The 17,781-nt window shown below is 39.3% G+C and overlaps 2 protein-coding genes across 3 annotated transcripts; one reads left to right on the top strand and one right to left on the bottom strand.

The window, feature by feature from the left end:
* Positions 1 to 595: 595 nt before the first annotated feature.
* Positions 596 to 12,137, top strand: LOC115434737 (gap junction gamma-1 protein-like). Of its 2 annotated transcripts, none has more exons than XM_030156832.1 (5): positions 596 to 836; positions 7,637 to 7,908; positions 8,014 to 8,245; positions 8,912 to 9,592; positions 10,499 to 12,137. In XM_030156832.1, the coding sequence occupies exons 2-5, from the start codon at positions 7,669 to 7,671 to the stop codon at positions 10,510 to 10,512; spliced, it is 1,167 nt and encodes a 388-aa protein (XP_030012692.1). In that variant the 5' UTR covers positions 596 to 836; positions 7,637 to 7,668; the 3' UTR covers positions 10,513 to 12,137. The 2 variants fall into 2 exon arrangements, with proteins under 2 accessions (XP_030012692.1, XP_030012701.1); XM_030156841.1 differs by lacking the exon at positions 596 to 836 and adding an exon at positions 855 to 1,068.
* A 1,573-nt stretch (positions 12,138 to 13,710) lies between these two features.
* Positions 13,711 to 16,705, bottom strand: inha (inhibin subunit alpha). The gene is made up of 2 exons (XM_030156924.1): positions 16,420 to 16,705; positions 13,711 to 14,561 (listed from the first exon to the last, which is right to left on the bottom strand). The coding sequence occupies exons 1-2, from the start codon at positions 16,703 to 16,705 to the stop codon at positions 13,825 to 13,827; spliced, it is 1,023 nt and encodes a 340-aa protein (XP_030012784.1). The 3' UTR covers positions 13,711 to 13,824.
* Between the last annotated feature and the right edge of the window lie 1,076 nt (positions 16,706 to 17,781).

The following is a 17,781-nucleotide window of genomic DNA, read 5'->3' as shown; positions in this document are numbered from 1 at the left end:
GAGTTGTGAGTATTCATAGGTTATTATGAGACTGAATTGGTCTGAATGTGGAACCTGAACTAAAATGATTGCTAATATTTTAGTGTAATTTTTGCATTTCACAAATTCATCCCAGGGGCCAGACTGGACCCATTGGCGGGCCAGATTTGGCCCCCGGGCCGCATGTTTGACACCTGTGATTTAGGCAAAAAGACATTTTTGTCAGAAAAAAAAAAAAAAAAAAAAAAATCGGGAAAAATACAGAAATATGCTCATTATAACTTTGCAAAACTAACAAAGCTAATATTCAGTCAAGACTTGTGCGCAGTCCTGTATATAGAAACTTCACACTTGACTCAGGCACATACATGTCTGATACTGCGTTCCCGTGTGGGCCCATTACAGGCTTTATTGTGCTTCATGGAATTTTTATCTGCTCAGAAATTCCCATAATTCCCTATGGAGAGCCGGGCTTATTGTGTGACACTTGCGCAGCATCCTCACATTGTAAATGGTCTAAGAGGATTCCCAGAGCCCTTTGTCATGAATGCAGAACGGTAGTTCGCGTCCCGGAGCTCAGGTTTCAGCCGAGCTGGGGCCTCCTCGTCTTGAATGGGGAGGTGCGGGACGACGAGGAGGAGGAGGGGAACGGCAGGAGCCTGCAGGAATCAGAGAGCTTTTTCTTTTGTCCTCTTGTTCGGGACCCATGGGGTCAACGCAGGCTGAATGGGTTCACAGTGAAAGCTGCCACGGACGCGGACGGACACAGACGCCGATGAGGACAGCGCACTAATTAGGAAAACCTGGTCGAGCAATCAAGCGCGAGGAGAAGACGCGCGCGGCTTGGAGCGCAGAAGGTGGGTGACTTGGCACGAGGAAAACTGTCTAACAAAGTCCGGGTTTAGTCTTAGATAGAAGTTTTTGAACATTAAAAGCTTTTATGTAAAAGTTTATGTGGCAAACTAGCGTAAATATAAACTTCCTACTGCGCGAGCCACTTCTTCTTCTTCTACTACTCCTTTTTCTACTCCTTCACCTTTTTCTTCTTCTTCACCTTTTTCTTCGTTTTGGACTTGTTGCCGGAGAGCGGTGAGTCGCAACTTTTTTTTCCCATAAATTTTACAAGTTTTAAGCCCTAAAGAGAGAAACTCTTGTGACAATTTAGAAAAGACGCCGTTAGTGAAACTTGGCTGTTCTGAGGTCAGTGGAGTCTTAACGGGCTGTTTTCATACCGTTGGACATACAAAACTGCCACTGTGGTATTGGCTAAACTAAACTCACACCACAGACATTACAGTGATTTTCCTTTTTTTTTTTTTTTTAGTTTTTTCTTTTTTTCCTTTTTTTTTTTTTTTTTTTTTAATGAGCAATTCTCTTAACATGTAGTGGCTTTAAACTTTCCAACCCAATCGTGTCTGACTCTTAAAATGATGGCTTCATTTTCTTTGTTTTTTCTCCTTTCTCTTTTGTTTACCACTAAATCTTGGCAGCTCTTTATTTTCCTCTAGGAATGCCACAATTTCCAAAACAGTTCAGTCTGACTCAGCAAAGTGTGTTCAAAGCCTTCAACAGTTTTGCTGAGGATCTGTTAAATCCCCTTTCATCTTCTTTTTAAACAGAAATGTGCCCCTATCTTTCCTCCTGCATGCCTTTTTTGCTAATTGTTTGTCTTTATTTCTGTGACCTGACAGAAGTGCAGTGATTGACATTTGTAGGTGCTGTGTTCTCTTGCTGCTCAGACTGCATGGAGATTTCATGTGCCCTCTGTCTGCTCCCTGAACCCTAAAATCCAGCTTTCTGCTTTTAGTTACGCAGGAATGTTAACTCGCCTTTGCTTTTGTCCAGATCCTTTGCCCAAAAACTCTCTCTCTTTCTCTCTCTCTCTCTCTCTCTGTCTCCCTCTCTCTCCAACCCCCTCCATCTCCTTCTGGGGCAGAGTGACTCCTGGAGCAAGAAGCCATTAAATCAGTTGAGCTGGTTTTAACTCACATGAGCAAATAAGCTACTGTTTAAAAGCTTAAAAGGTTGTGTCTTTGGTCAGCTGGTGGCAGTTGTGCATCATGAAAATGCTTGCGTTTACTTGTAACCAGAACATAAGTTTGCACTAGTCGACTGCATTGTTGGGTGATGTGATTTAACTGTCTTTATTTAAGAAGACAAAGCGTTTTATAGTGAGCTGCCAAGATTTCATCCACATAACTTCTGTTTGCTTGCCACTGTAAATGGAGATGAACAGGGATGGGACAAGTATTGATTTAGGAATGAATTGGATCCTAATTCTACGCTGGCACCAAATGTTAGTACTGCTGCTAAAACGTGCAGGCGCTTTAAATGGAACACCCCCCACCTCCAATTTGGCTTGAGGGAGTTGATTTGGAGACCTGGGAGCTGCAGTCAGTGTGTTAGAGGCTCTCAGCTAAGACACAATGCACTTTTATTGTGCTTTGTTTCATCTCAGTTGTCAAATTCCATGAAACTGATGCCACTATGCAGTGATTTTACCAGTACTGGTAGCCTTTTTTTTTTTTTTTTTTTTTTTTCATCTTTTGCACAGACATCATGGTGTATCATAGATCGTAATTGCCTACCAGGGGGTCCAGACCTCCTTAACGTGTCACAAGATAAATCTGAGGAGTCACAAGATGATGAAGCAGAGCAGATTAAACTTTAACCCTCTCACATTTGTAATCTTTCTCTCAAATATGTAGGGTTTGACCTCTTTCTTTAGCACTCTTAAGTGACATACTTTTGGTTGAGCAGGACACAATGAAGGGTTAGGAAACTGTGTCATGAAAGTATATTATGCCCATATTGGTCTTTCATATTAGGAAATACTTATTGAAAAGTTGAGAAAAAAAATCTTCAAAAAAGTTTTACACTTGCTTGATATGCTTTTTGTATCTTTCAAAACAGCTTTAATGCATATAAAAGGAAATGGAAACACGTTTGTTGTAACTTCAAATGCAGAAAACATTTAACTCGCGTGACTGATCCCTGACATCTTGGATACTCCCATAAAACGCTAAAATTGTGGCTAGTAGCAGCAACAGTTGGTGTGGACTGATGAGGAGACCATACTTTTCTTTCAGCCATGAAAAACTGACCTCAGCCAAATGTCCTACTTCTTTTCCCTCTGTTTATTACAGCAATGTTCAACATACTACTACATAACATATAATTCAAGAATGAATATTTTATTTTTAAGAAAGGATTGAGTAAACTTGTCACAGATTTAGTTTTGCTAAATTTGTGTCCAGTATTTCAAAATGGCATGCATGATGTGCTCAGTGTGTTAAAGATGCCACACCTGATCTGTGATGTATTAAATATTGGTATATTATATGTATACTTCACTTGTGGGCAATTTAGACTTTTCCAGGGACAGTCTAGTTTCAAGGATATGTCTTCATAGAGGGAATCTGTCAGAAATCTGATTGGTAAACTTCTAGATGTTTCTGTGTCTTAGATGAATAAGTAAGCATTTATAATCACCGTGGACAGTAAACCTAGTTTATCCACTTTAAACCTGTTCATGGAAATGCACTATTCATGCTTCAATTTGGATTTGCTTGACGTTGACTGCTGCATTGGTACAGAGTATTGTAATGCAATTTATTGTTGAACAGTGAATATCTATTGATTATCATACTGAACCCCTAGAGAGAAACTAATTCTTCAGAACCAGGTTGTTTTTTTTTTCTTTTTGTTTTTTACTATTTGAGGAAAGAGTTGGTGTTTAAGTAGTAAAGTACATTGGATCCATGTAGTTTGCTACTCTGAATGGAGAAAAACTACAAATTCTTTAGTGGCGCACCTAGACAACCTTTCATTAACCCAAGCAGGAGCTGAACTCCTGTATGGACCTTTAAAACCGGCAGAACAACAACGGCTACTAAAAACATTAGACCTAAACTGAGCCATTTATGGCACACAGCCAGAGTCTGAAATTACAGTAACTTTTGGCTACTCTGCCAAGTACAAGTAGGCTGAAAACAAAAAGGTATCTCTTTTCTGTTATGAAATCCACCTTACCTGTGACCATTTCACATTTCAGTGTTGAAGTGTTGAGTTATGTTTTCACTTTTACTGGAATCTAGATTGCACAATCTCAAGCACCTTTTATGTGGCAAGGTCAAGTAATATCCAGTCAGAGTAATTATTCCTGTGATATACTGTAGAGATATGTTTGTTTAAAGTTGTCCAAACAAGCGAACAAACCAGAGGGAGGTCAAATTTAAATGTCAGCCTCCTTCTGCAAGCTCAGCGCAGCTCTGCCTGAAGTATTTTTTGATTATAGATTTCTATTAGTGGTTAGACTTCTGTGGGTTCATAATGGTAATAGTGTTTTTTTCATTTCTCAAGGGATGCTTTTTGGTCAGCACGCAGTATTTTGCACAACGGGTCATGTCCTCAAAGCACTGTTTGAACCGGAGATGGCTGAATATCAGATCACAGACGGAGATTTGAGGGAAGAAACCAAACCTGGCAGTAGTGGGATAAACAATTTAAAGGGGCAGCTTGTGACGTCTGTATTTTAACACTGATATTTCTTTTTTCTTTTTTTTTTTTTTTTAAGCAGTAAGAAAAGCTACTTCTTTCTTTTACAGTACCCTGGGGCACACAATTCCAAACTCGACTGCTCAAAAACCTTTGCCAATTATAGAATTTATAGGTGAGGCTTGTAATTATACAGCAGGGGTAGAACCAGATGTCACCTTGTAGCTGTTGTTCCTGCCTCAGACTTTTCTACTAGGGTCATAAGTTGTCTGTTTTTTCATTCCCACCTCATAGAGCAGGCACATGAGATGTTTTTTCAGGGTAGTGTCTGTGTAGTGGTTGAATCTTGCTCATTAAGTACGCTGTAAACACTTTTTACATACTTGACAGAGAAATGCTTCAAGACTCATAATTTTCACTGTCTGGCAGCCTCCTCTGCAATTTAGTTGTAGCCAAGAAAGGCCAACTTCGAACATTTTCCCAGCTTTGGCGCAGCTGATTAGTCCATGACGTTTTTGGTGGAATATTTTTGCATGATTGTTTGATTCTTTGGGGTCAGGCTCAGGCAAGTCAGCCTCACCAGTTTCTTGAGGATCTGAAGGTGGCATTTTTTTTGTAGAGGAATGGATGAGTAACTTGGAGAGAGCAGGAGAATCATGTGCAAATCTGAGACAAGTCTACAGATGCTTGAACTGGCTAAAGCCTTGTTCTGTTACACTGACTCATGCATTGCTGGTAATTTGTTGCTACACCCTGTTTTAGGGAGGGTGCGATTCATGTAATTTTTAAATTAAAAAAACAAAACAAAAATGAATACATAAGTAGACTTCTCAAGTATGTGTTCTTAATTTTTTTGATAACTTTTTACTTTTAAACATAAGTCTGTACTTTGAAGAGTTTTAATATATTTGAGCAAAGCTGATTATGATTATTTATATTATTTATATTATTGTTTTGCATCATTGCTCTTCTCAACATCATGACTAGTTTTAACGTAAATGGATCAGCAATAGCACATAGAAAAGACATGTATCTTTTGGTGCATATCATAAAACAGATGTAATTAAACAAAAAGTACGTTAAAAAGACACAACACGCCAAAAACATAATGTCAAATAAGCCAAATGTTGTAACAGATGTAGCAAGACAAAAACAGAAAAAGACAAAATGATATGAAAGTGAAAAATTACAAAATATTGATTAAAAAAGGCAAAATGCAGCCTGACCTATTTATTTATTTATTTATTTATTGTAATACATAGGCTATGTTTCTCCTGTTATCTATAGCATAGTGTTTTAGTAAACCCTATTATTGAATCATGTTTTGTCTTGACTTCATGTAAACAGAAAAATGGGAATCATCCATGGTGGTTTTGGTCAAATCATTCAGCCTTGGCTCAAATTGATGAAAAGTGCAATGTAAGTTCTTAATCATGGGTTGAAAGTGTCGTAACATACAAAATAGACATTAAAGATAGATGTGTCAGGATAGGTGAAAACTGGAGTGAAGTTAACATGAAGGCAGTGCTTAAATAGAGTTCTTCTACGTCTTCAGATTTTAAAGATGTAACGTCATGATCAATGTAGTTAATGAAGCCAAACAGACAAGTTCACTCTGTGTCTGAGTAAATGATCTTTAATAAAGCATTCATCTGGAGTTCAGGTTCCCTTCAAAGGTTGAACAAGATTAGCTGTATTACTTAGTGATCTTCGTTGTGATGGTTCCTGGACTGAAACAATACCAGCATTGTATTTATGCCCTTGCTTTGGTATCAGATTATGGTTTTAAATCATTTAACGGAATCATGTCTGGTAGCCCAACAGGAAATAAATCCCCAAGCTCCACTCAGTGCTTACAGTCCTAATTCTTGCAGTCCAGAGACGCTCTGGTTCTCCTCACAGCTAGCTGCGACTTGCCAGCCGACACTTTGATGTTTGATTAAGCAGCCGAAGCCTGGCATTGCACAGGGGGGTGGGTGTAAGAATGCAGAGTTGCCAAACTAGTGCGATTTTTGACCAACAGCAGTGGTTTACAGGTTGTTGTGCAGTTTCCACTTGGATACCTGCGTGTCTCTGAGATCTGTGTCTGATTAAAAACAAAGCTCGTGGCTGTGTTCATATCTCGGCCATGTGGTTGTGGTTTATCTAGATTACTCGCATGCAGTATTTGCACTTGCATTCTTTAATCATTGTGTAGATGCGATGATGCATGTGTACACTTTTCTAACCAAAAAAGGATTTAAGCATCCATTTTCATTCACTAACTCCTTGTTCTTGCCTTTATCAGTTCTTTTAATTCCTTTCCTGTGGATATTTTCAGCTGAGGTTTGCAGATAGGGCTCCAACTTAGGACTGACATTAGACTGATATAATGCTAAACTATTTCAACTGAATCAACAGACATTTATTTACTCAATGAACGGTTTTGCCTACAACATTTTAGATAGTAGATGTGAATTTAGGACTGGGATATCAGAAAAAGGTTTTATAAGGGAGTTTTGGTCATTAAATTTAACTGAGCCCCAGTTAAACTTCTTCTTTATGGCCCAACAATAAGACAAAACTACTCACAAACACTTGCCAAGTAGCAGAACATTTCAGAAATATAGAGATATGTCACTGAAATATAACTTTAGTCAGCATTAAAAAATTATCATCAAATACTCATGAGTATTGTGAGGTAAAACCACAAAATATTGAAGCATTTTCACTTTTAGGCAAGAATGCAAAATTTACCTAAAAGATGAAAGAAAATCCTTAATTAGTCCCATCATCTGTTGCTTATCTGGGTCTGGTTCATGGAAAAGGAGAAGGGAAGAAATATATTGCAATAATGAAGATAATTACTGCAATTTAAAAACCTCAAAATATTTAGAATTTCCAATGATATTACATTAAATAGAAAGATGATTCTATCTGCTCGAGCCTCAAAAGTTGGTTGAAAAAAATAAAAATTTCAGTATGATGGTGTTACTGTTTGTTGATTGTTAGTTTGTAGAGTAGAAGACAAAACCTGTTTTTCTTTATTTTGATGATTCAGATTCCTAGTGTGAGTTTGTTGCCTGGACCTGGTGTAAGTCCAGAATAAGCAACACAAACACATAAACAAACCAAAGTGTACGTTCATTACATCAGCTTTATGTCTCGTCTTTCCATCCAGAGCTGATTTAGCTCACCGGTCACATTGGCACCATGAGCTGGAGTTTCCTAACTCGTCTGCTGGATGAAATCTCCAACCATTCCACCTTTGTGGGGAAGATCTGGCTGACGGTGCTCATCATCTTCCGCATCGTGCTGACAGCCGTGGGGGGAGAAACCATCTACTATGATGAACAGAGTAAATTTGTCTGCAACACCCAACAGCCTGGATGTGAGAATGTGTGCTACGACGCATTTGCACCACTTTCACACGTCAGATTCTGGATTTTTCAGGTACCTTTGAACTTGTTTTCAATATAAACCCCAGTCAATATACCTTCAACTGTCTGGGGTAAGACTGTGAAAGCTGAATTTGTCTAACATGCATATTTTGTCTAGGTCATCATGATCACCACTCCCACAATTATGTACCTGGGCTTTGCTATGCACAAAATCGCCCGCATGGATGACAGCGAGTACAGGCCCGTCCGGAACCGGAAAAATGCTCGCAGGATGCCCATTGTCAGTCGAGGAGCAGTTCGGGATTATGAGGAGGCGGAGGACAATGGAGAGGAAGATCCCATGATTGCTGAAGAGATTGAACCAGAGAAGCCTGACAAAGCAGACAAAAGTAGGCTAAAAGTATTACAACTCAGTCACCAGAATAAAACATTGGCTTGTGTTTCATAGTTGACTTATTTTAAAGGGTTGGTGTAAGATTTTGAGAGATTTAGGGTGGTCTATTTGCAAAAATAAATAAATAAAAAGGCTAGTTTTTGTCACTTTTAGAGTGAGTCATTTTAGCTTTTAGCCTAGAATGAATTGGGTTGTCTTCTTGTTTTCTATTGAGTGGCATTCAGTATTAAATTGTCTTAGTACCACCTACTGTGTTATGAGGTGGGCCAGAGTTATCCTCTTAACCAAAATCCTCCAAAAGACTAAACAAACACAGACTCTAAAAAGGCCTTTTCACATTTTAAACTGGCCATGTTAGGGGGGGTCATTTGGCTGCAACAGTTCCTTTGCTAGATATCAGTAAGACTTTGCAGACTGAACCTTTACGTGTTATAAATACACTGAGTAATTTTTATCACATCTTCACAGATTAAATATGTTGCTGTTTTAGAAACAGTCAGATGTGTATGATATCCTTGGTTTACAAAAATACACAAAGACACTGTTTTATCCTTGAGACTGAGTTAAGTATTGATGATCTGTCTAGTTATTTGAAGTCCATGATAAAGTAACTTTAATATGATGTAGATCAGACATTAATCAGTTTTTGTTGGTTTTCCAGGCTCAGAGAAAAAGCATGATGGTCGTCGACGGATCTTGCGGGATGGGCTCATGAAAGTCTACGTGTGCCAGCTGGTGTGCCGCTCTGGCTTTGAGGTGGCCTTTCTTTTTGGCCAGTACATCCTATATGGCTTTGAGGTGATGGCATCCTATGTCTGCACCCGTTCACCATGCCCACACACCGTGGACTGCTTTGTGTCCCGTCCCACTGAGAAGACCATCTTCCTGATGGTGATGTACGTTGTGTCTTTCCTCTGCCTGCTCCTCACCGTCTTGGAAATACTCCATTTGGGGATTGGAGGCATCCGCGAAACTTTCCGCAGACGGGCCAACCTTCACTCCCGCGCCCAGCCAACGCACTCATTACGGGCCATTCCGACCGCCCCGCCAGGTTACCACGCCACCATGAAGAAGGAGAAACTTAAAGGACAGCTGAGGGACTCGCCCATGGGCGACTCCGGACGGGAGAGTTTCGGGGACGAGGGACCCTCCTCCTCAGAGCTGGAGCGTCTGAGGAGGCACCTGAAGCTGGCCCAGCAGCACCTGGACCTGGCCTACCAGGCAGATGAAGGAAGCCCTTCAAGAAGCAGCAGCCCTGAGGTCAACACAGCCGCACAGACGGCAGCCGAGCAGAACCGCCTCAACTTTGCCCAGGAAAAGCAAGGAGAGACCAGTGAGAAAGGTACCGAACACCCAGCAGGAATCTAGTCCCTCTGTTCTTGCATAAGTGATTTCATCAGTCCACACATACATGTAGTTACTTTATGCAACTGGAAAACACCAGGCAAACAGATGATCAGTTATACAAGTTAAAAAGTAATTAATTTCCTTTCTAAGCAATTTAAATCTACTTTGAAAAAAGCAAAAAAAACTTCAAGTGAGTCACAATCTACTGTCAAACTTTTCTGATGCAATATCTTAATATGTTAATTGCAAAAATGGCATTTGGATTCAAATCGGCAAATCCTCACATGAAGAAGCAAGACACGGAGAATGTTTAGCCTTTCTTTAATAGGATGAACTTTAATGGTTAGTTCAGTATGTTAAGTAGACAAAGTATAGCCAGTTGATTAGTTCAAACCAAGGTTGTTGCAGTTAATCAAAACAAAGATTAAAAGTAGTGGAAAAAAATTACTCCATGTAAAATGAGATGCTAAAAAAAAAACTTTGCTACAGTAAAGTGAATGATGTGACATCTAGCAACTAAAACCAAATTGGGCCTTTGTTTTTTTATTTAGCGCTAATTACAGAGGATTTAATTATTAGGCCCAGAAATGTTTTGTTCTGTATTAAAATAGCTTTGCATAATATGAGAAAACAATGGTTTTGTAAATCACATGGTATCATTTAGATTTTCATTGTACCTTTTTCAGCTTTTAGAGATGACTTTTTCTCATAATGCCGGGGGAAGTAACACTAAAATTGTAAAACTCAACTCAAAAAACAAACTTGCCAGCATTCAACTCTATTCTGAACTTTCTGAAGCTCTACCTCAGATGAGTTCATGATTTTTAACACAGGGCTTGAGTCCTACTTGTAGTGAAGATCCTGTTCATGCTGAATTGTCCTGTGTTTGTCTCCTTCTTAGGAATACATGCCTGAGCGTGCTTCCTGCCTCAAACGTCTGTCCTTCCATTCCTACTGGCCTTAAACACACGGGGGAAGCACATATGGGAATGCAGTCAGACCACTGAGGGAGACCAAAGCGTGTGTTTTGTTTGTGTGTTTGCGAGTGTGTGTTTGTGTGTGAGGAGGATGGATAATAGAAATGTGCCTTTCAGTATTAGGGGTCAGTCAAGAAAGACAGATAAGTGCTGACCGAGCTGTGTTGTGACAAATTGTTCATCTCCACGACTTGTAAACTTGAAAGCCTGCCACATCTCCAGTTTCTGCTTGCCGACCTTCCAAACCTCGACTGTGCCTTCGGCTACAAACCTTGTCTACACCCTGTTCTTTTGCCCACTCCGTTTTTGTGGCTGTGCAGTAATCCTCATCCAAAACCTTGTAAGGATTATGGTAAGCTCTAAACTCCCCTGGCAAAGTGAACTTTTTTGTCTTCATCACAAAAGAGTCTCTTTTTGTAAAATATTGTCAAATGCTAATATTTCACTCTGTTTGGTGTTGGTCTCAGAGTCTCTTTCAAACATTACTGCCTTAGGTTATGTCATTTCTGGAGTGCATGTAGCAGCATCTTTTTTTTTTCTTGCAGAGAGGGCGGCTTAACCTGTACTAGATGAGTCATTTTTCATGTTTAATTTAAACAGATTTGACGTTTGAGGATTATATGTGTTTATCAGCAAGAAGCCACAAAATTTCAGATATGTTCGACACATTTTTACGCCTGTATATTTACTCCAATCGGCCAAAATGTTTACCTGGGAAATGCTTGAATTCTTTATCGTCCAGAAATATGCCAAGAATAGGTTTGTTTTTTGTTTTTTTTTTTAGTACAATCGTATCATTTGAAATACTCCATTTATTTTGCTACAAAGTGACCAAAGCTATAGTTTTATCTTTGTAGGACTTGTTTAGAAGGAAGCGTTAGCATCTTAACTGCCATCTAATCAGACAGTTGGCTATTAAGTAAATTTAAGTAAATTTCTTCCCTAAATAATGTCGTATAACTGATTATCAATGCTCATCATGCAGAAAAGCTTAAAACAATCATTTTTGTTTGAAACCAGCTGGAAACATCTGTCTTTTGGGCTCCTGTCAACAAAGAAAATTCCATCCTTGTCTTTTCAAATTTACATTCTTCTTCGGTGAGCCATATTTTCCATCCTTGACATGCACCACCACTCCTTCTGCTTTTCTTTTTCTTTTTTTTTTTGTGCTGAAACACGGATGCTTTTCATGCATCCCGAAGAGGAAAAAAAAAACAAAAAACCAAAAGACACAACCGAGCTGAGGAAAGGATGACAGTTGCCTGCTGAGGACAGAGCTGACACACAGCCTGGTGCCGTGTAAACAGATGAAACCCATTCATCTGTCGGTCGAATTTATGGTTTTTGACTGGAAATGAAATGTTGCCAGAGAGCTGTAAGATGCTGTAGTCATATAATCATCTCATCTCACTTTTGTTTTAATTTTTTTCCCCCTTATTTTAAGGTACGACATTCCATTTTGACTATGGTACTTGTTCTTTTTTTTCTATTGCAAGTTTTGTAGTTTTTGTAACTGTAGAGATTATTTTGTCTTCAGAGTAAATAAATATATTTGAACATGAATATTTTGTGTAGTCCACATTTTTCCTGCCTTAAAGCATATTGATGCTTGGGTGCCTGAAAAAATAGGTTGACCATGAGGGCAGTTATCAAATATGTAAATAGTGGAAAAATAGGGTACCTTATTTCGGAAATGATAGGACCTGCTTATTGATATGAATAAAAAAAAAGTGAGATTCCTGTCATATCATATGGTTTAATAATATGAAATGACAGGAACCAGTCTCAGTTGTCAAACTGAAGGTGCTGAAGTGAAACCTTCAATAGCAGAATAGACTCACACTGCCCTCTAGAGGTGACAATCACAATGCAAAGTTAAAATGCTGGTTTTACTAAAGATGAAATGAAAACTAAGATTTATTGTTATTTATATGAAAAATATTAGATCAATGTCAGTCATTTTCATCCATATTGACATGTTTTCTTGAAAGGACTTGACATCTGGTTGCAAAAATTTCTATCAGTGTGCAGAGATTTATCCATTTTGGAGATAAATGACTAAAATTTCATCCACATGTAAACAGATTTGGGGTGATGCTCTTTAGATAGTCCGCCCACAGAGAGGATTTAGAACATCTCTGCAGCGTATGTTCAATACTTCAGTTTCAGTTGAATTTATTTCAATGCATACATCACAATTTAACAACCTTCTGTCTGGATTTTGAAGGGAATGCATGAGGAAAATGCAGATTATAGTCAGGTTTCCATCTAAATGTGGAAAAGGAAAAGGTCTGTTTCCATATACTACTGTGATCTGAATACTGGTTCATGAAGCTAAGCAGTATTTTACAAGTGGTGTCGCATTTTAACTGTCCGTTTCAGTGAAGTCTTCAGACTGAATAATTGTCTGCCAAGCTTCTGATTGAGACATAAGGTAACTTAGATGTATTTAAGACAATGACATACCACCAGTATTGTCAGTCATATGTTATCTTTACTTAACTTTAATTTTCCCTTAATGTATATATCTAAACTGTACCAACATTAATAGCAGAAAGTCTGTCACATGCTATAGGCTGAGTATGTAACCTCCCCATACAGACCCAAACATCTACTGATGTCCAAAACCATCTACGGATCTAAACTGTGTAATACCTGATGATTCACTAATCCTATCAGTACACGTAAATAACTGGTGTAAAATGCAGTTTGTCGTCTTTTAACGGTCATCAGATATGACCCATTTGGACATTCAGAGGTTCTGTAGTGAACGTGGAAACACCATCTTTCGCAGAACCCATGGAGTTGGATCAATGACAGTGGATAAAGACACTTAGTTTAAGTTCAGTTATTGACTCAAAAAGTCCCTTTTTCTTCAGTTTTCTCTGTTTCTGATATAGCCCTCAATTTTATTCTAAGCTTTTATGAACATCTACATGATCAGTGAATTAAATATAAGAAAATTTCTGATTTTCACTTAAAAATGAAAAAAAAAAAAAAAAACAGAGGATAATGTTATAAGAAATGGTGATAAATCACTTGAGAAAGGTTAAATATAAAGAAAAAATCATTTGGGAGCTGACACTAAAGTAGCCCTGGGTCTTTATGGGTTAAAGGAGCATTGGTGTTTTGTCCCACACTATTCCACTCAAACATAGCCTTTGTCATGCTTGGATCTGGTGTCCCTTGTAAAAAAAAAAAAAAAAAATCCTCTAATATGGATGAAATGGACTTTTATAAACATAAATGCTCAGAAACAAGTACACTCCTCAGGGATGATGTTTGGCAGGATCTCATACTTGAATGAGTATCCTCCATCAGATGTGGTGATGATCCTCAGGGACCTCATGGATCCCGGGACCGGGGCGCAGCACTGTGTGATGCCCAGGGAGGCGGTGGTCCGGTCCCAGGCGGAGCAGTTCCCCTGACAGTAGTAGAAGGTCAGGGACTTGGGGTCGACGATCCAGCTGTCCCAGCCCAGCTCGTCAAAGCTGATTACAATGGCCTCCCGATGGCAGTCACTGTGCTGCTCCTGAGAGGGTCTCTGGAGCAGGTCTACGGCTGAGGGGGACCAGGGGATGGTGACAGGTGCCCGGCGTGGGGAGCGGACTGGACCTCGGGGCTCGGCGTGGAGGTGGAGGAAAGGGGTCTTGTCTGGCTCACTTGAGTGGCACTGACATGTTGGACAGCGGATCTGGACCAGGAAGGGCCCCTCAGACATGGAGTCCAGCGAGGTCTGCTCAAAGTCATATGTGGTCCATCCATCTGAGGTGGTCTGTGACGGAGTCTCTGCGGCCAGATGGAGCTGCTGGGCTGATGTGAGCATGAAGAGGGGGGCTGAGGAGTTCACAGTGACCCCTTGACCTGCAAAGAACCACAGCTGGCCAGATGTGAGCTGGACCTCCTGTCTGTTAATGGACAGTTGGAAGTAATACGTAAAGGGGCCCCTGGTGGTCTCTCCAGAGTCAGATGTGGAACAGGATGAGTCTGTGAAAGAATAAGATTGGATAGCAGTCAGACAGGTTTATGGGATTTTATGGTACCATTCAGGTCCTCCTCAGACTCCTACAGTCATAAAAAGGATGACACACAAGAAGATTCACTGGGTTGTGATCAATACAGACACTGCACTAGAGTCACTGAGACTGTCTCATTTTCCTTTGAACAGTTATACTCCACCATTATATTAATGTGAAGGCTATTTAATGTTGGAAAAAAAGTAAAACAGGTAATGGATTCAATGCCTGTCTTTGCCCACAAGGACACACTCACAGTGCTTCAGTTTATCCTACGATCATCTGAAAAACAGCTTTATCCACTGAGCACATTTAACATGATGGTCAAAGTAGAACTGCAAAGTCCTGCTATTATAGATACTGTTCTGATCAATTAATCAATTTCAGTATTTTTCTGATTCCTCTTAAATAAGAATATTTAGTCTTCTTTTGTCCTCTTTGACAGTAAATGGAAAATATCTGAGACCTTTGAGACATCATCTTAGGCGTCATGAAACATTACTTGACATTTTTCAGCTTTTTCTGACATTTTATTAAAAAAAAACAACTAATTGTTCAACGTGGAAAATAATGAACAGATAGGTCAGCTTTGAAAACAATCATTAGTTACAGCCTCATAAGATACAAATACATAAAATGACAAAGAGATAAAAACCTATAAGAGTTTATTACAGTAAAAAGCAAAGATTTATTATTGTTTAAGTGAAAATTTGCTAACGCTGTAAGTTCTTTGGGCTGCACCAATAATCTATGCAATATACTTATCCCTATACACATAAACACTAAAAACACTAAAATAATAAAGGGATATGCATTCATTTTACTTTAAACCTCAACAACGCTAGCAAAAAATGCATTTTCCTCTGCAAGAAGACTGTTGTAGCAGACCTCAGTGTGAAATGTGCAACAACATAGTGTTTAACCCATACAGACCCAAACATCCACTGGTGACCAAAAGCATCTACTGATCTAAAATATTTAATACCTTTAGACTCACTAATTCTATCAATACATGTAAATAATTGGTATAAAATGCAGTTTGTCGTCTTTTAATGGTAATCAGATATGACCCATTTGGACGTTCAGAGGCTCCGTAGTGAACGTGGAAACACCGTCATCTTTTACAACATTGATTCGCCAGTAAAACCCATGGAGTTGGATCAATGAAAGTGGATGGAAACACTGGGTTTATGTTCATTTAATGATGGATTTTGTTGGAATACTGACTTTTTCTTCAGTTTTGTCTGTTTTGATAGAATAATCTTTGAATTTCCTTTGAGGTTTCATTAACATCTAAATTAAAGAGACAAAATTAAACAGAGGAAAATGCATGATTTACAGTGAAAAATGCAAAATGCAGAGGATAACACCAAAATCAATGGAGATAAATCACTTACGAATGGTTAAACAGAGAGAAAAATTCATTTGGGAACTGGCACCAAAGTAGCACTGGGTCTTTATGGGTTAAAATATGTCAAGCACGTAGAAGACAGACAAGATCAACATAAAAAGATGCACTGCTAAATTGCTGCTAGTGTTTTAAGTAGTTTATTCATCTGCTCATTTTATCATGTAATTATTTTGTCTAATATTCAATGTCATTTGAAGTATTGAGTTGGCACACTGATGAATGAATCTGTTTTCTGCAAATAATAGTTTCTCTAAATGCTAACCTTATTGACATTCACCTCCATCCAATCCAGTTACTACACAACTGAAGGTATTAATGCAAAAGATATTTTACATATTTTTACAGTTGCCAAAATGAAATATTTTGACATTGAATACTTTAAACAAATGAGGGTGAAAGATTCAGCAGCTTCCCTCACCAGAACTTGGAAAGACAATAATTTCTGGTGTGTCATGCTTCAGGTGGATGTCTTCGTTCACCCATGTGGTCCTGCTCCTCTTGGGGGGCCTCCTGGATGGCTTCCTCGTGTCCTCATCTGGACCCCTAACTGTAGCTGCAGGGGGCTCCTCCAGCCCGAGGCCGTCCAGGATTCGTTCTTTGAACCAGGACACCACCTCCTCCCTCGGTGTCTCCTCTGGGCAGCAGGCCTCTGCCAGAGTGAAGACCCACAACGGGCCCAGGACGAACACAGTGCTGGACACCATGACTGTACTTTTGGATTGAAAAAGCCTCGAAGGTGCAACCAAAAAAAGAGTTCTTTTCCTGTCTTAGAGAAGCACAGTTTGTCTGAAAACGGAGTTTGTTTCAGTCCTTTTTTGCTTTGCAGCTATCTGGTTCTGAATGAAGTCAGCAAGCAAAATTATTTTGTAGCCAACACACAACAGAAGATAACAAAGAACGGCCTTGAAAGCTGAGAGCTGCATTATCTTTTTTTGCGGCTGGTTCACACAGTATCTAGAGAAATGTTCTTCTTTTGTGATGTGCAGATTTACTTACGGGTGGTCTGGCTGACTTACACTTGCAGCAAATGTCAAGAAATAAGCCACTGGCACATATTGTACATGTGCATTACTAATGACAGACGCAGACACATGGAGAAGTTTAGTCTTGACTTGTATTGCGTTGAAGAAATTTCTCATTCTCTTCCCCAGGCTTCAACTGTTAAAGCTTGTGTTAAAACCATTCATCTATTTCATACATTTGCAAAAGCTGTGACTCTGCTTTGACTTCTCAGACTTATCACCTCACACACACACACACCTGGTTTCCCACTAAACAAAATGTCCAGTGTAATGGGTGACTTCTTCATCTGACCGGCCTTGACTTCTTCTCAGATAAATATTTTTATACTAGAGAGTGTTTTTGTGCAAGTATCCTGGGTTTTTATCAGTAATTTAACAGGCCACAGACTCCCAGGAGCTCAAAAGGCATGAGGAAAAAAAAAAAAAAGAGTGTGAACTGACCGTGTTGTTCCTCTAATGAAGGGTAGGACACATATTTGAAGCCCTGCTAAAGGCTAATGATTCAACCCAAGTTTAATTTTCTTGTCATACTGTCTGTGATTAATATGTCTCAGCTGCAACAAGTTCTTGAACTCTAACTGATGCAGTGAGTAGCTTCTCATTTCTTAAACAACCATCAGAGTGATGACACGCATAAAGACTGGGCTGTGGTTTCAGACTGATTACCCATCATGCCTAGTGCTTACAGTACAAGCTTTAAGGTACTATGTTGGTCAAGTCTAGGTCCAGTGACGTTATATGTATCACATCTGACTACG

This window comes from Sphaeramia orbicularis, chromosome 2 (genome assembly GCF_902148855.1).
Source record: "Sphaeramia orbicularis chromosome 2, fSphaOr1.1, whole genome shotgun sequence".
NCBI lineage: Eukaryota > Metazoa > Chordata > Actinopteri > Kurtiformes > Apogonidae > Sphaeramia > Sphaeramia orbicularis.
Note: the sequence above shows the minus strand (reverse complement) of the source record. Positions and strands in the feature narration are given on the sequence as shown.